This window comes from Rousettus aegyptiacus, unplaced genomic scaffold (assembly GCF_014176215.1).
Source record: "Rousettus aegyptiacus isolate mRouAeg1 unplaced genomic scaffold, mRouAeg1.p scaffold_m13_p_14, whole genome shotgun sequence".
Classification (NCBI taxonomy): domain Eukaryota; kingdom Metazoa; phylum Chordata; class Mammalia; order Chiroptera; family Pteropodidae; genus Rousettus; species Rousettus aegyptiacus.
Genome location: NW_023416289.1, coordinates 37,661,018 through 37,678,931, shown reverse-complemented (window position 1 = coordinate 37,678,931; position 17,914 = coordinate 37,661,018). Strand labels below are relative to the sequence as shown.

Sequence of the window (17,914 nt, the reverse complement as noted above, 5' to 3'; positions counted from 1 at the left end):
GACTCACTTTAGAGAACACTTTAGAGCAGTGCTGTCTAAAAACATTATAATGTGGGCACATATGTAATTTTAAATTTTCTAGTAGTCACATATTAAAAGTATCATAGACTTAGTGCCTTCATGCAATAGGTAGGATGTCAGTCTCATAAAAAGTATAGAGCAATATGCAAGGCACACACATAATCTTAAACTTTTTAGCCACATTTAAGAAAGTAGAAAAAAGTAATAAATTTTTTAATAATATTTATTTTTCAATTATAGTTGGCATACAATATTATATTAGTTTCAGGTTACAACTTAGTGATTAGACATCTATATATCTCACAAAGCGATCACCCCAATAAATCTAGTACCCATCTCACTGTATACTTATTGACTATATTCCGTATGCTATACTTTAAATCTCCATGACTATTTTGTAACTACCATTTTGTACTTCTTAATTTCTTCCCCCTTTGTCACCTATTCCCCAACCCCCTCCCATCTCATAATCCTCAAAACAGTCTCTGTATCTTTGAGTTTGTTTATTTTTTTGTTTGTTTTGTTCTTTAGACTCCACATGTACATGAAATCATTTGGTATTTGTCTTTCTCTGACTGGCTTACTCCACTCAGCACAATACCCTTATGGTCCATCATGAAATATCTTTCTTCATCCCTTTTCTTTTAGTGTGTGCGTGTCTTTTAATCTGAAGTGGGTCTCTTGTAGGCATCATATGTACAGGCCGTTTTCTTATTCATTTAGCCACCCTATCTTTTGATTGGAGCACTTAGTTCTTTTTCATTTGAGATGCTCGATGCCACTCTTTATTCATATTTTTGATATGTATATATTTTTTTTCTTAAAGAAGTCCCTCTCACATTTCCTGTAATACTGGCTTGGTGGTGAGGAACTCCTTTAACTTTTTTTGTGTCTGGGAAGCTCTTTATCTGTCCTTTGATTCTAAATGATATCCATGCTGGATAAAGTAATCTTGGTTGTAGGTCCAGCCTTTTCATCACTTTGAAATTTTGTGTCAAGCCCCTCTGGCCTCCAAAGTTTCTGTTGAAAAATTAGCTGACAGTCTAATGGGAGCTCCCTTGTAGGTAACTTAATTGCTTTCCTCTTGCTGCTTTTAGGATTTTCTCTTTGTATTTAACCTTTGGCATTTTAATTATAATATGTTTTGGTGTGGGCCTCTTTGAGTTCATCTTCTTTGGGACTCTCTGTGCTTCCTGGGGTTGTATGTCTATTTTCTTCGCCAGGTTGGGGAGGTTTTTGGTCATTATTTCTTGATGCTGTGCCAGAGGCCCCTTAAACTATCCTCTTTTTTTTTTTTTTTTTTTTTTTTTGATTCTTTTTCCTTGTTGCTATTCTGATTGGGTGTTTTCCACTACCCCATCCTCTAAATCGCTGATTTGATACTCCGCTTCATCCACACTGTTGATTCCCACTAATGCTCTCTTTATATCAGATATTGTATCCTTCATTTCTGACTGGTTCCCCTTCATGTTTTCCATCTCCATTTGTATGTTTTCTATCTTAAAGTTCTCACCGCGATCATCTAGTCTTCCTCTAAGTTCATTGAACATCATTATAACCAGTGTTTTGACCTCTGCATCTGTTAGATTACTTGTCTCCACTTGTTTAGTTCTTTTTCTGGAGCTTTGTTCTGTTCTTTCATGTAGGACATGTTTGTCTCTCCATTTTGGCCACTTCCCTGTGTTTGTTTCTGTGTATTAGGTAGGGCTTCTAAGTCTCCTGGTTTTATGTAGTAGGTGTCCTATGGGGCCCAGTGGCAGTCTTCCCTGGTCACCTGAGCAAAGTGCTCAAGGTGTGTCTTTTGTGTGAGTTACTCAAGCCGGGCTTTCTGTTTGCAGGTCAATGGGCAGGATTGACTCTTGGGCTGACTGGTTGAGAGGATTGGAGGGTGAGAGGCTGACCCTACAAAGCAGAATTCACTTTAGCGGGGCTCTGGTGCCTGCCCAATCTGCTTTTCGGGTGTGTCTTCATCAGATGCAGCCCTGGGGCTGCTCTAACTCTATCCCTGATTGAAGCAGGCCAGCTGGGAAGGGCCCAGCTGCAGGTGAAGTTCAGCCACAGCCTGTGCACTTCCAGGGCAGATGGCTGCCACCCAAGCTGGGTTTACAGGTGCCTTGAGAGGCCAAGCAAGAAACCAAGGCTGGCTGCCACTAGCACCGGGCTTGGTGCTGCTCAGCAAGAAATATGGAGCATGCTAAGGCTAGAAGCTGCTTCATCGGGTTTTGTGAGCCTTTGCAAGATTTAGGAAAGTCCGCAGCAAAAATATGAATAAATGAGCCAAGCCAGGCCATTTGTATGGAATAAACAATTGGAACGAGCTTAAGGTAGGTCAGCAATTTGGGAGACGCAGAGTCTCAGGGAATCTTCTGGGTGGAGAGACCTGCATTATCCAGGTTGGTAAAGACTCAAGTATGGCAACGGCTGCCCGTTTCCACACACTGGAATGGAGGAGGGCTCAACCAATAAACAATGCACTCTGTTAGCACTTCCGTCTGGGAGAAATTTGCTCCTCCAGCCCTCACCGTGAGGCCCAACGATTCATTGTCTCCCCGTATGTCCCTGTTTCTCCTTGAGTAGCTGTTCCAGCACTGGAGCTCAGAGCCAGTGAGTCAATCACCAAGTATGTCCAGGCATGTGCTCTTTAAGAGGAAAGTCTGCAATTCTCACGGCCTTCTGTCTCGCTTAGCCGCAGTCTCTGCTGATTTTCACAGCCAGAGCTGTGGGGACTTCTCTCTTATCAGCATTGGAACCCTGGTCAGGACACTTTGCTCCTGGGAGGTGGGGGGCAGGAGCTCTACAGCCAAGATAACCCTCCAGATTCTTGACTGCCACATGCTGTTGTGGAGCTGGTGGTTTTGCTTCTCTGCTCCTCCTAACTGCCTTTTACATATGTCCCCTGTTGTAGGACTTCTGTTCAGCCGGACTTCTGTTCAGCCAGACTTCTGTTCGGCCAGGCTTCGAGCAAATACCAGTTACGGTTGCTTAGTAATTTCGTAATTTTGGTGTGGTCATGAGAGGAGGCATGCATAGCATCTAGCTTCTATGCCATGTTGGCTAGTCTCCCATGCAATTAATTTTAATGTTTTATTTAACCCAGTATAGCTAAACATATTATTTCAAAGTGTAATCAATATCAAAATTGTTGGTATTTTACTTTTTTCCTCTCTCTAAAGTCATCAGTAGCTGGTATTTTATACTGAATAGCATATCTAAATTTGGACTAAGCACATTTCAGGTGCTCATTAACCACATTGTGTCTAAGCTAACATATTGGACATTGCAGCTTTAGAGATTTTGTGTAATCTAAATTCAAAACATAATATATTTAAAAGTAGAAATATCTAAATATAATCATTAAATCTGAGATATCTATAAAATGGAATATTGTGTAGTAAATCAAAAATATTCAATAAAGGATTTGTTATAATAAAAATGCTAATGATAGAACACAATCATGACATTAGGTGTGGAAGAAATTCTTGAATGTTATGCAAACTCTGCTTTCTGAAATAAAGATTTTATGGTTCATTTGGGGAAAAGTATTCCATCAGTTTTTTTCTCTAATCCTTAAAGGAAAAGAGGTTAGAGTAAATCACATTAAGAATTTTTTAGGTCCATTGCAAGCAGTGTTCTTATGAACACTTTCATTAAATTGGGAAATTCTGATAATTACCTAAACATATATAAAATTAGGTATTCCACAGTACAGAGGCAATTTTGTCTATAGCAGTGGTAGGCAAGCAAACTAGCTTATGAGCCTGATTAAGTCCATGGCCTATTTTTGTATAGCTTATGATCTCTGCCTGTTTGAAAGGATCATTTAAAAAAAAAAGGGAAACTAGAAGTGTAACACCATATGTGGCAGGCAAAGCCTAAAATATTGGCCCTTTACAGAAATAGTTTTACAAATAATACGTGGGTCTGTCATTTCAGGATTTGGTAATGTTCAGAGATGTGGCTATAAACTTTTCTCAGGAAGAGTGGGAATGCCTGAACTCCTATCAGAGGAATTTGTACAGAGATGTGATATTAGAGAACTATAGCAACTTGATGTCAGTGGGTAAGTTTGTGTCAAATAATTTAGAAATTCATAGGACTGAATTTCAGGGCTTCTATTCTTAAAAATTAGCCAACTATCTGCTTTGTAGTTTAGGAATAGGCACCTTCAGCTATTAAGCTATAATGTAACACCTTCAACTTCCTCCATAATTCAGTAACCTTTATATCTCCTTTGTCTTTTTTGTAATTGCTTCTCTTTAATGATAGCCGGGTGTAAATTCTTAGAGTCTCACAGCAAAACCATTGTCAAAGAAATCTGGTTTCATACTGCTGCTATACATGATCTGTTATCTGCCAACTCACCTGCAGTGTGAGTAGGAAGACAAAGGTGTCTGGCTCTATATATACCTATTGAAAAACTTATACGATATATATAATGATGGATTGAGTCAACTGTTAAAACTCAAGTGGACACATTAAATTTACTACAATAGACATATTATCTTCTAATCTATATGTGATTAGAAGTTTAAAATGCATAAACTTTGCATTTAACATTGGATGAATATCCTGGCAAGAAACTAATTATTTCCCTCTTAGCAAAATATGAAAAAATAGCAAAAGTAGTACCTATTAAACATATAGTGCCTACTAAGTATTAGAGACTCATCCAAGCACTTTGTTTGTTAATTCAAACCTCACAATAATACTATGGGTAGGCATTTCCCATTTTACAGCTGAGAAAACAGGCCCTTGTGACCAAGGTGACAGGATTTGAAAACAGTGGTCTCGGTCATTAACTTTCCCTCAGGAGACAGCCTGTGTGAGTTTAAATTAAAATAAGATGATGTTCCTACTGCTCTGTCAGTGTATGTGATCTTGAAGTAACTCTAACATGAATGCTTTTAATCCCATTGCTCGTCTTTGTTCTGAGGCTTGATCAAGTAAATACTTTATTATATTCCTTTTTTATTTCCATGCAGGATGTTATACTTCCAAGCCAGATGTGATAACCCTGTTAGAGCAAGGGAAAGAACCTTGGAAGGTTGTGAAGGATGAGAAAAAAGGATGGTGCCTAGGTGAGTAAGTGCTAATCAGGCAGAGGTAAGCCATTATGATGTAGCACAGTCCTGCTGATTGGGAAGGAAACACACCTCTTCATGGTTAATTATAAAGAAAAAACCTGAAACCTGGGGAAAAAACTTAGACTTCAGTATGAGCCACCAAAGAAATTTCACCACTTGTTTCTTCACTTGTATTTCCCTCTCATTTTAATGGGGGAAAGCTTTCTTCCCTTATGAAAATGATTTTTCCTGTATTTTAGATCTAATTTTCTTTCTATAGCTCATCTTTTGTATTTTGCCTTTTATGTATATATTTCTTCATTACCTGTTTTCATAGAGTTTATATTGTAGTAGCAAAGTTATAACAATAAACAAACAAATGGATTACCAAATATCATGAAGTGATTAAGTATTATGAAAAAAAGTGAGTAGAGTAAGAATATGGACAATTACGATTGGAAAATGGGGTAGTTTGTTTGTTTACTTATTTATTTTTAGGCGAGGCAACCCTTGGTTGACCTCACAGATTGCAAGGACCTTGTCAGCTTACAGTCCCTTATTTTTTTATTTTTTTTTAATTTTTTACGCCTATAGCACCTGGTTTTCCTAGGTGGTCTCCCATCCAAGTACTAACTAGGCCTGACCCTGCTTACCTTAAAATGGGGTAATTTTAGATAGAATGGTCGGGAAAAGGAATCAGTTAGAAGAGCCTCCAACTAGTCGAAGATGGGAACCATTAGAGTATCTGTACACATAACTTCAAAGTATTGCAGCACAAAATTTGCTTAGTTCCATGAATTCTTAATATCTACAGCAAATTGTATATCCCAGGAACTGCTAGAGAACTAACTTATTTGAAAAACATAATTTTAAAAAATTAAGTATTTTTTATGGTGACATTTGTTAATGAAATCTGGTTTCAGCTATACATTTTAACACTAAGGCACATGTATATTTACATTTTTGTTCACCTCCCATAGGTAGATTTCTTTCTGTCACCACATATTTGACCCCCTTTACCCTGTCTGCCTTGCCTCTCCTTCCTCCTTTGTGGTAACCACTAGTCTATTGTCCACTTCCATGAGTCTGTTTGTCCTGTTCATTTGTGGCTTTTAGGTCTATATCCCACGTGTAAGTTATATCATGTGATTTTCAGCATTTTCTGTCTGGCTTATTTTGCTTAGCATGATTATCTCAAGGTCCGTCCATGTTGTTGAAAATGGCAGTGTTGCATCTCTTCTTATGGTTCAGTAATATTCCATTGTATGTATGTACCACAGCTTCTTTAGCTAATCATCTGTTGTAGGACACTTGAGTTGCTTCTGCGTCCTGGCACCATGAATAATGCTGCTATGAACATTGGTATACAAATATCTTTTTGGATATGAGTTTTCAAGTCTTTGGGGTAAATATCCAGTAGAGGGATTGCTGGAACATAATGTAGATCAATTCTTAGTTTTTTGAGGAACCTCCATATTGTTTTCAATAGTGGCTGTACCAGTTTGCAGTCCTACCAGCAGTAATATGAGGGTTCCTTTTTCTCTATGTCCTCTCCAACTTTAATTATGACTTGTCCTGTCAATTATAGCCATTCTAACAGGTGTGAGATAGGATCTGCTTGTGGTTTTGATTTACATACATTTTCCTAATAGCTAGCGATGTCAAGCATCTTTTCATATACTTTTTGGCCATTTATATGTTCTCTAGGGAGAAGTGTCTGTTCAGGTCCTCTGCCCAGTTTTTGATTGGACTGTTTGTATTTTTGTTGTTATTGAGTTGTAGGAGTTCTTTGTATATTTAGACCCTGTTGGAGGCATTGCTTGCAAATATGTTTTCCCATTCGGATAGTTATCTCTTTACCTTGTTTACTGTTTCCTATACTTTAAAGAAGCTTTTTAGTTCGATGTAGTCCCATTCATTTATTTTACCTTTTACTTGCCTTGCTTTTGAGGTCAAATTCATAAAATCCTCTTTAAGTCCAAGGTCCTTTAGTCTAGTTCCTATGTTTTCTTCCATGCATTTTATTGTTTCAGGTCCTATATTAAGGTCCTTAATTCATTTTGAGTTAAATTTGGTGTGTTGTGATAGACAACAGTCTAGTTTCATTCTTTTGCAGATGGCTTTCCAGTTTTCTCAGCACCATTTATTGAAGAGGCTTTCCTTTCTCCGCTGTATATTTTTGGCTTTTTTGTCAAAAATTATATGCCCATATAAATATAGGTTTACTTCTGGAGTCTTGATTCTGTTCCACTGGTCTGTGTGTCTGTTTTGCTATCAATACCATGATGTTTTGTTAGGGTCACTTTGTAGTATAATTTCGAAGTCAGGTAGACTGATGCCTTCAGCCTCGTTCTTTTTTCTCAGGTTGGCTTTGGCAATTTGGGGTCTTTTGTGCTTCCATACAAAGGATGATTTTAAATGCTGATGGGATTTTGATGAGGATTGCATGAAATCTGTGTAATGCTTTAGGTAATAAGGTCATTTTAATTATGCTGATTCTTCCAATCCAAGAATATGGAATATCTTTTCATATCTTTGTACCTTCTTCATTTTAATACGGTCTTATAGTTTTCATTATATAGGTCCTTCACATGTTTCATTAGATTTATTCCTAGGTATTTTATTCTTTTTCTTGCAGTTGCAAAAGGAATTATTTTTTCCACGTCTTTTTCTGACACTTCATTATTAGAGTATAGGAACACTGTGGATTTAAACATTGATTTTGTATGCAGAAACTTTACCGTATTTGTTTATTGTTTCTAGTAGTGTTTTTGTGGAGTCTAGTGTTTTCTATATAGAATATCATGTCAATCACAAATGATAACGGTTCAACTTCTTTGTTTCCTCTTTAGATGCCTTTTATATCTTTCTCATGCCTGGTTACATTCACCACGGCTTCCAACGTTATATTGAATAACAGTGCCAGTAGTGGACAGCCTTGTATAATGTTGACTGAGGGTTTGTCATATATGGCCTTTATGATATTAAGGTGCTTTTCTTCTGTATCGATTTTGTTAAGTTTTGATCATTAATGGCTGCTGTATTGTCAAAGGCTTTTTCTGCATCTATTGATAGGATCATAGGATGCTTATTTTTTAATTTGTTATGTGGTGCATTACATTAATCAATTTGCTTATGTTGAACCATTCCTGTGTCCCTGGGATGAAGCCCACTCGATCGTAGTGTATAATCTTTTTCATATGTTGCGGTATTTGGTTTGGTAGTATCTTATTTAGGATTTTAGATTTTAGCATTGTGTTCATGAGAGATATTGGTGTGTAGTTTCCTTTTTTTGTGTTATCTTTACCAGATTTTGGTATCAGGGTAATATTGGCCTCTTAAAAGGAGTTAGGAAGAAATGTATCCTCGTTGATTTTTTGGAAGAGTTTGAGGAGGGTAGTTATTAGATCTTTGAATATTTGGTAGAATTCACTGGTGAAGTCATCTGGTCCTAAACATTTACTTTTGGTAGTTTTTTGATGATTGCTTCCATTTCCATACTGCTGATTGGTCTATTTAGATTTTCCAGTTCTTGATTCAGTCTAGGAAGGTTGTATTTTTCTAAGTACTGGTCCATTTCGTCTAGGTTATTAAATGTGGTGTTATATACTTTTCCATAGTATTGTTGTATGATCTCTTTGTACTTCTGCAACGTCTGTCATAATTTCCCCTCTTTCATTCCTGATTTTGTCTGTGTCCTGTCTTATTTTTCTTTAGTGAGTCTAGCCAAGGGTTTGTCAATTTTATTAACCTCAAAGAACCAGCTCTTTGTTACATTTGTTTTTTCTTTTTATTTATTTATTTATTTATTTATTTATTTATTTATTTATTTATGTTTTCAATTTCATTGACTTCTGCTCTAGTTTTGATTATTTCTTTCCTTCTGCTGACTTTAGGCTTCATTTCTTCTATTCCTTATTTGGGCTCATTCTCGCTTTTGGAGGTAGACCTGTAATGATATGAACTTTCCTCTTATGACCACTTTTGCCGGGTCCCAAAAGTTTTGATATGTTTTACTATCATTATTATTCGTTTCTATGTATCTCTTCATCTCTCTCTTTTTATTTCTTCTCTGATTCAGTCATTCTTCCATAGCACGTTTTTTAATCTCCATGTATTTATGGTTCTAGCTAATTTCTTTTTGCAGTTGATCTTCATTTTCAAAGCAATATGATCAGAGAATACGGTAGGTATGATTTCAACCCTCTTATATTTGTTGAGGGTATCCCTGTGTCCCAGTATGTGGTTAATCCTTGAGAATGTTCCATGTACACTACAGAAGAATGTATAAGCAGCTGTTTTGGGATGAAAGCCTCTGTAAATGTCAATTATGTCTAGTTGGTCTGATATGTCATTTAAGGATGATATGTCCTTATTGATTTTTTGTTTGGATGATCTGTCCATATTAGATAGTGGGGTATTTAGGTCTCCTAGTATGATAGTGTTTTGGTCTGTTTCTCCCTTTTGTTCTATTAGTATTTTCGTTATATATTTCAGGACTCCCTGTCTTCTTGTTGTGCAATTTACTTTATCATTATGAAGTGTCCCTTAGTATCTTTCTTTACCTTTTTTATTTTAAAGTCTGTTTCATCTGATATTAGTACTACTACTCCCACTTTTTTTCTGAATGACATTTGCTCAAAGTATTATTTTCTACCCTTTCACTTTGAGTCTGTTTTTCTTTCTAATTGAGATGTGTCTCCTGGAGGCAGCATATTATGATTGGGTTTTGTTATTTGATCCATTCTGCAACTCTGTGTCTTTTTATTGGTGAGTTCAGTCCATTACCATTTAGGGTGATTATTGAAATACGAGGTCTTCTTATAGCCATTTTATCTTTTGCTCCTGGTATCTCGGTGTTTTAATTGCTTCCTTGTCCTTATGTTTCTGTTTTCTTTATTTTGTTTGGACTTTGTGTAAGTTTTCCCTCTGGTCTTTCTTGTTTTATGTTATATACTTCAGTTCTGAATCTTTGGTGTGTGGTTATGATTACAAATATGTAAAGGATAATTTTATATATATATATATATATATATATATATATATATATATATATACAGTCATCCATTTTCTTCTGTATGTGCCTTATCTCCATTTCCCTTTGCAAATTTGGATCTTTGAATCCCCCCATTTTCAGTCTTCCTTCTTATTAAGAACAGTCCTTAGAGTAAGGAATGTTTTTCTTAATAAAAGTTTTCATTGAATAAATGCAGAATGATAGAATTAGAATTTTAACTATTTTGAGACCTGTAATGGATTATTGGATCTCAGCATTGAACATCAGCTGATAGCATCACAAAAATAGATAGAATCAGACATTATATTCTAATGTAAGGGCACAATATCACGCATGAACTAGCTTTGCCCACAGAATTTGTCCCAAGTATGATCATCTTCTAAAGCCAATTAACAATTTATAGGAAGAAGATAGAGGAACATGTTCCATTACACCTTGAAATATAGTCAGCAAAATTCAGAATATGGGAAAAGCTACATCACCCCAGTTTCTTCTACAAATAAATTACATCGGAAATCAAAAGATAACAGGAGAACCTATAGAGTAAAAGATGTAAAAGACATGTTCACTAGTTGTATTCTATGGACTTTGAATCAATTATGATTTTTAAATTGTTTAAAATTTATGAGATAATTGGAAGTGTAATTTTTGATACTAAGAATTATTCATTTTTTATGTCTGGATAGTGGTATAATGATTATGTTTTTTAAAAATTCAGAAGTAAATTCTGAAATAAGTACAAAAAAATAGTATAGTATTTGGGATTTGCTTAAATAATGCTTGCTTCAAATATTCTGTTTGCTTAGAATAATGCAGAATAGGCCAGGATTGGGCTTGGATTGATGATTGTTGAGGTTGGGCCAGATGGACAGTTGATTATACTGTTCTGTCTACTTTTGTGTATGTTTGAAATGTGCTTGTAATAAAGTTTTGTTTTAAAGTTATTGAAAGATAAAGGAAAAAGAAAATGAGAGGTGTGGGAATAATGAAAATAAGCATACACAACTCTTTGAGATCATTTTGCCTTAAAAACAGACATAGGATATAGGGAATGTATTTTAAGATGTGCGATACTAGAACGTGTTTATAGGCTGAAGGGAATGACTTCAAAGAGTGGAAAATTTATAGAATAGAGAGAAGATAATTTTGTAAGCAATGATCTTTAGTAGAAGGGAAAGAGTAGGAGCCAGTTTCTAAAGGAAAATTATGCATACGTAAGAATATGGACATAGGTTGGTTGGATAATATGATGAAGGGAAGAATTCTATTTTTCTTTCAGTTGCTTCTGATTCCTTAATGAAAGAAGCAATACAATTACAAGCAGAACGTGAAGATTATTCAGTATTTTATTGGTATTTAGTATGGACTATTCGATCCTTGATGAGTATTGATTCTAAGAAGTACAATTCTGTAGTCATAGGGTTTTAACACTTACAGATCTCTGGATACATTAATCTTAGTATTAATGTGACTGAAACCTTCTCTGTCATAAATGTTTTGTGTCCTATATCATATTGTATCAGCCAAAGGAAAAAAAATTATTAAAGACATCATACCTCAGGAAACAAATGAATTTTATGACCACGTAATTTGCTTCTCATTTTCTTTTCAGTTAAAACTGATACCCCTTAAATGGAAACATTTGTCTTTTTATATTGATAAGATTGGCTAACATTTTGCTTTTGCATGAGAATTATTTACTAGAGTAAAGCCCTTGATTTAGAATCCAAGTTAGTATTTGGTTTATTAATTTTAAATAGTTAAATATTTTAAATATATCTTAAAAGTTGGAACACTAAAATGTCCTACCATAGGCTAATCTTTTGATGTTTAGTCCAGCCTTTTGTTGTAGTGTAGGTTTTTCTTGATTGAATTGTTTCCACTTTCAATTTATTTAAAATAGAACATGAACCTGGAGATACTTGTGAAACAGTTTGAGTGCAGAATTCTTGAGTTTTTATGTTTTCTGTTAATCATTACTATTTCTGCTGCCATGACTGCTTTGAAAACAATGTATTATGCATCTATAGCCACTGCTTTGAAAACAATCAACTTAGTTTTCATAGAAAAATGGTTGTCTTTCATTTGCTTTCAGTGATAAAAACTGGCAGAAACAAATTTGGAAACAAACATGGCTGACTTTTTGCTAAGATACAGTTATTCTGTAGAGTAACCTCCTAGATAGGAGTTGTTAACATACCAAGGTCTTGATGTGGCATGTCATTTAAGTTGGGGGGGCCACTTTAGTTAGTGACCATGAGAATCTCAGGTTCATTATATCCACATTGGAAATAATTTGTTTTTAATAAAAACTTTCACATTTTTTAGGATAAGTTTTGTAACTTGTTCTACTTTGTTTTTTATGAGTGATATGGACATTTTGCTGCGCTGGTTTACTTTTATTCCATTACTTTTTCCATTGCTTAATGTTTGTCTTTTTTTTTTTTCTTTAGGCGAGGCAATCATTGTTTGACCTCACAGATTGCAAGGACCTTGTCAGTTTATAATCCCTTATTTTATTTATTTTTATTTTTTGTTTTTTTATGCCTACAGCACCTGGTCTTCCTAGGTGGTCTTCCATCCAAGTACTAACCAGACCCCACCATGCTTAGCTTCTGAGATCAGACGAGATTGGGCTTGTTCAGGGTAGCATGGCCGTAGACTAATGTTTTATGTCTTATGCCAATTTGTATGGACTTTTATGCTATGATCACTTTCTCATTTTCTTATACATGTTTTTGCCTTTTGTTTTGATTTTGACAGATTTTCCTTTTGGATTACTGGCTTTTAATTTTGAAATTGCAATTAAATTCTTTGAAATTACCACCTTGTTTTAAGAACATTTTTCTTACCTTATTGCCTACTTATTTACTAGTATTAGGATTGTTCATCTAATTATTGGTCATTTTATATATCATATGTATCATTTGTCTTAATGAGGCCTTGAATTGACTTTTCCCAAAATTCTTAGAAAATTGCCATACTTTATTATTGCTTTCTTGGGTAGGGATATAGAGACAGACAGACAGATAGGGGGCAGGAAGAAGGAAGGCTGGAGGAAGACACATACAGATTTCATAGCAGTATTTTCAGTGTCATTCATTTACCTGTCTCTGCTCACATTTCATCCATGCTATTTAAATCATTGTTGCCTTTTAATGTTTTTTTAGTATTTCCTTTTAAAGTAAATTTACTGAAATATAAATGCAAAATTACAGAAATTATATGTATGCCACTCACTGAATTTTCAAAAAGTGATCACACTCGTATAATCGGATTTAGTCAGAATAGAGCTTTACTAGTATATCAGCAGCTCCCTCCTCACTCTTTCTAGTAATTTTTTCCCACCAAAGTTAACCACTGTCCTGACTTTTAACAACTTTATAGATTAGTTTTATGGTTTGGGGGCTATATGAAAATGGAATCATAAAGTATGTATTCTTTAATGTCTGGCTTCGCTTACTCAGTATTATGTTTGTGAGATTGATTCATGTTGTGCATACTTTTAGAATATTCGTTCTCATTGCTGGACAGTATTGCTGTATGAATATATCATAATTTACTTAGCCTTTCTTCTCTGGATGAACACTTGGATTCTTTCCAGTTTAGTCATATTAAAAATATGCCTGTATTATGAGTTCTTAAAGATACCTTTTTCTTTTTGAAAATATTGAACTCTTATTGTAAAAATTTTGAGAAAATATGCGTTTGAGAAAAACCTCTTTGCTCAGAATTTTATTAGCATGTTACTAGTGTATAAGAGTGTCACTTTGCCTGAAAAAAATCACTAAAATACTTTCTAGGAAGTAGCCACATGGCATTGACTATGAGGACTTTAGGGAAAATATGAAGGAACAGAACAGGTTGAATATTTGTTACTACACGTATAAAGTTATATAAACTCAAATAAAGATAAATAAGTAGAACTTCGCAATATGGTTACCTAATTATGGGAATTTAATGACCAGTTACTATGTCAAGTCGGTTTGTTATTCAATGATAATTGAAGATGGTTTCTGCTCTTGGGCAAGTTTAAGTAAGAGAGGAGAATAAAAACTGGGAAAATTAATGAATAGGTAACAAAATTGGAAAAAAGAGTTAGTAAGAAACAAGTTACTGGGATAGAAAAGAAAGGGTATAAGTTAAATGAAGTCAACAGAGATGATTTTTCTGATTTTTAACACGATAACTAAAGGACAAAAGGAACCCAATCATGTGGCGATCCCAAGTCAGCTTTCCTGGGCAATTTAACAGCCTATGAAAAGCTCTATGAAGTAGAAAGATTGTAACATATTTTAGAAGTTGAAAGGGGGCAGTTTAGGGACATAGGGAGCAAATGGACAGTCAGTGGTTTGAAATATCTTATGGTAAACAAAGGCCATGTCTTTGTTCTTTATTCCAATTGAAAAAAGGAATCAGTTTTTTAGCCCATTTATTTCAACTGGGCTTCATTTTCTAGATTTTTCTATTATAAAGTTTTTATTTGCTTATTTGTTTACTTTTTCTAGAATAAGAAAATAGCATGTGTTTATCTTGTTTTCTTTCAGGTTTGGAATCCAGATATGACACTAAAACATTATCTCAAAAGGATATTTGTGAAATGAATTTATCTCAGTGGGAGACCATGGAAAACATTAGAAGTTACAGCCAGGAAGACTCCTTTTTCAGAAAAGATTGTGAATATAAAAAGTTTGAGAAAATAAAGGGTCCTCAAAAGGAGTATTTCAGGCAAGTGAAAAAAACCACCTCTGAAAAAAGGCCCACTTGTAGAAAACTCAAATCCCTTAATTTATATCAGAGAATTCATAATAGAGAGAAACCCTATGAATGCGGGGAATGTGGAAAGGCTTTTAGAGTACGTCAACAACTTACTTTCCATCAGAGAATTCATACTGGTGAGAAACCCTATGAATGTAAAGAGTGTGGAAAAGCCTTTAGACAGTGTGCCCATCTAAGTCGACATCAGAGAATTCATACTTCTGACAAACTCCTTGAATGCAAAAAATGCGGAAAGATCTTTACATGTAGTGCAGATCTTCGAGTACATCAGAGAATTCATATTGGTGAGAAGCCCTATGAGTGTAAGGAATGTGGGAAGTCCTTTAGAGTGCGAGGACAACTTAACTTGCATCAGAGGATTCATACTGGTGAGAAACCGTATGAATGTAAGGAATGCGGGAAGACCTTTAGGCAGTATGCACACCTTACTAGACATCAAAGACTTAATATTGCTCAGAAGTGCTATGAATGTAAGGAATGTGGACAGGCTTTTCTTTGTAGTACAGGCCTTAGACTACATCACAAACTTCATACTGGTGAAAAACCCTATGAATGTAAGGAATGTGGGAAGGCCTTCAGAGTACGGCAACAACTTACTCTTCATCAGAGAATTCACACTGGTGAGAAGCCCTACGATTGTAAGGACTGTGGGAAGACCTTTAGTCGTGGCTATCATCTAACTCTCCATCAGAGAATTCATACCGGTGAGAAACCTTATGAATGTAAAGAATGTCAAAAGTTCTTTCGTCGTTACTCAGAGCTTATTTCACATCAGGGTATTCATATTGGAGAGAAACCTTATGATTGTAAAGAATGTGGGAAAGCATTTAGACTGTTCTCACAACTTACTCAACACCAGAGTATTCATTTTGGTGAGAAACCTTATAAATGTAAGGAATGTGAGAAGACTTTTAGACTGCTCTCACAACTTACTCAGCATCAGAGTATTCATACTGGTGAGAAACCCTATGACTGTAAGGAATGTGGGAAGGCCTTTAGGCTTCATTCATCACTAATTCAGCATCAGAGAATTCATTCTGGTGAGAAACCATACAATTGTAAGGAATGTAAGAAGGCATTTAGACAACACTCACACCTTACTTACCATCAGAGAATTCATAATGTAACTAAATAATGATAAGAAAGCTTTCCATTATGACTTTTGTATTAAGGAACATTGAAAAATTCTAGAGAAAAGGTTTTGAATGTAGGGATCTTTTTTAACTTTATGCTCACAACTAAGTGGTTTTATTTAAAAGAAAATGTTCACAAATATGTAGAAACTTTTCATTACCATTTAAACCATGTTAAACTTAAGAAGGTTCATTCTAGAAATTCAAAGTAGCGAATGTTAAAAAGCTTTTTATCTTACCTATTAATCACCTCTGTTCTTCTCTACCTGTGGAGGTTGCCAGGACACTGGCTCATTCTGAAAATTGATAAGTAAAAGGAAAATCGTTTAGACTGCATTTTCTGTATGAACTGTATTGCAGGGCAACTAGAAGTTGCTGAGGTAAAAGTTTTTTAGTAGACAATTGGACAACACATGAAGAAATTATGGAACTAGGCAAGATTTCAAGAGATTAAAAATATTAGGTGAAAGGTTGATAATGAACTTCACAGTGAGTAATCAGGTTGACAACATCTGAACGGACTGATCAATTTTAACCTCATCAAAAATAGGACAAAACATTATGTATCTCCTAATGAGGCAAAATAAGACATACACATTGTGCCAAAAAATATTAAACCTGAAACTAAACATCAAGATCTAACTCTCAGTTAAGAGAAAATTTGGGGGTAAAAGAACAAATTATATGATGCAAATCTAAAATATGGCTGACCTACAAGAGGAACAATCTGGCCTCTCAACCAATAAAATGGCACAAAAAAATGAAGTAGAACTTTCAGATATTAAAAAAAATGTCTTAAAAGATGTACCAATTAAATGATATGAATGAGTGGTCCTTATTTAGACCAGAAGTTGAAAAGACTTTAATATTTATGACAATTGGGGAAATGGGAATGTTGACAGTATTAGATAATGTTAAGAAATTATGTATTTGTTAAATGATAATAGCATTGTGGTTATGTAACAATGTAAGAGATAAATTTTGAAGTTTATACATAAGATGATATCTGGAATTTCTTTTAAAATGTTCATGTGAAAAGATGAACAACAAGATTGTTAAAATATGGTAAGGTGAGTCTTGGGTATATGGTTTTTGTTTATTTGGGTTTTGCTATTTTATGTCTTTTAAGTTTTCCATAATGTTCTTTTAAGATAAAATTAACTGAAATTATAACCAGTTTGAAATGAATGATTTTTGAAAGATACCTATATGCCATACATGTGAATGTTGTCAAAGCTCTAAACACTAGGGTGTTAACTATGCTGTAATGTGTTTGCGAAGTTAAGAATGAAGATCCAGATTTTGTCTAGATCACCTGTTGCTATATCTGTTATAGTGCCTATCCCTTCATGTATTTAAAGAATGAGTAAAAGAAGCAATTTCTACCAAATATGGAGACGAATGGAATATTTCTGCATTGCCTAATAAGATAGTTGCTAGCAACATGTTGAACACTCGAAATTGAAAACTTGGAAGTATAGCTAGTTCAAATTAAAATAGTGTTAAGTGTAAAATACATGAGGTTTTGAAGACTTAGTTCTAAAAAAGGGATGTATCTATTTCTCACAGTATTTTTCTGCTGTGATTGGAAAGAATTGGATTGCATCATTACATAATACAGAGCCCAGATTGTGTTTCTGCTTCCAAGAAGCATGTTTGCCACCCGAGGTCCTCTGGTTCTATCTACCCTTACTCATGCAGGTTTTTTCTTCATAAAAGGTGGCCTGTGTTTACAGCTGAGTAGTTTTCTCACACTGTTTTTAGCCTGTGTATGTTTTGAGATCCAAAAGCCCTTTCCCACTTTGTATTGTTTGTCTTATTCGAGTTTGCTGTGCTTCAAATTGTACATTACTCTTTAAAACTGCATTTTCTATGAATTTTATCAGGGCTCACTCAATTCA

General features: G+C 34.9%; 1 protein-coding gene and 1 pseudogene across 1 annotated transcript in view; one reads left to right on the top strand and one right to left on the bottom strand.

Moving 5' to 3' along the window:
• Window positions 1-17,403, top strand: part of LOC107504224 — an 82,172-nt gene extending 64,769 nt beyond the window's left edge. The window contains 3 exon segments of the mRNA XM_016133294.2: window positions 3,955-4,081; window positions 5,004-5,099; window positions 14,649-17,403. Of these exon segments, the coding sequence (XP_015988780.2) occupies window positions 3,955-4,081; window positions 5,004-5,099; window positions 14,649-16,015 (1,590 nt within the window). The 3' untranslated portion in view covers window positions 16,016-17,403.
• On the bottom strand, window positions 12,646-12,764 carry LOC118611746 (annotated as a pseudogene).
• Window positions 17,404-17,914: the final 511 nt, after the last annotated feature.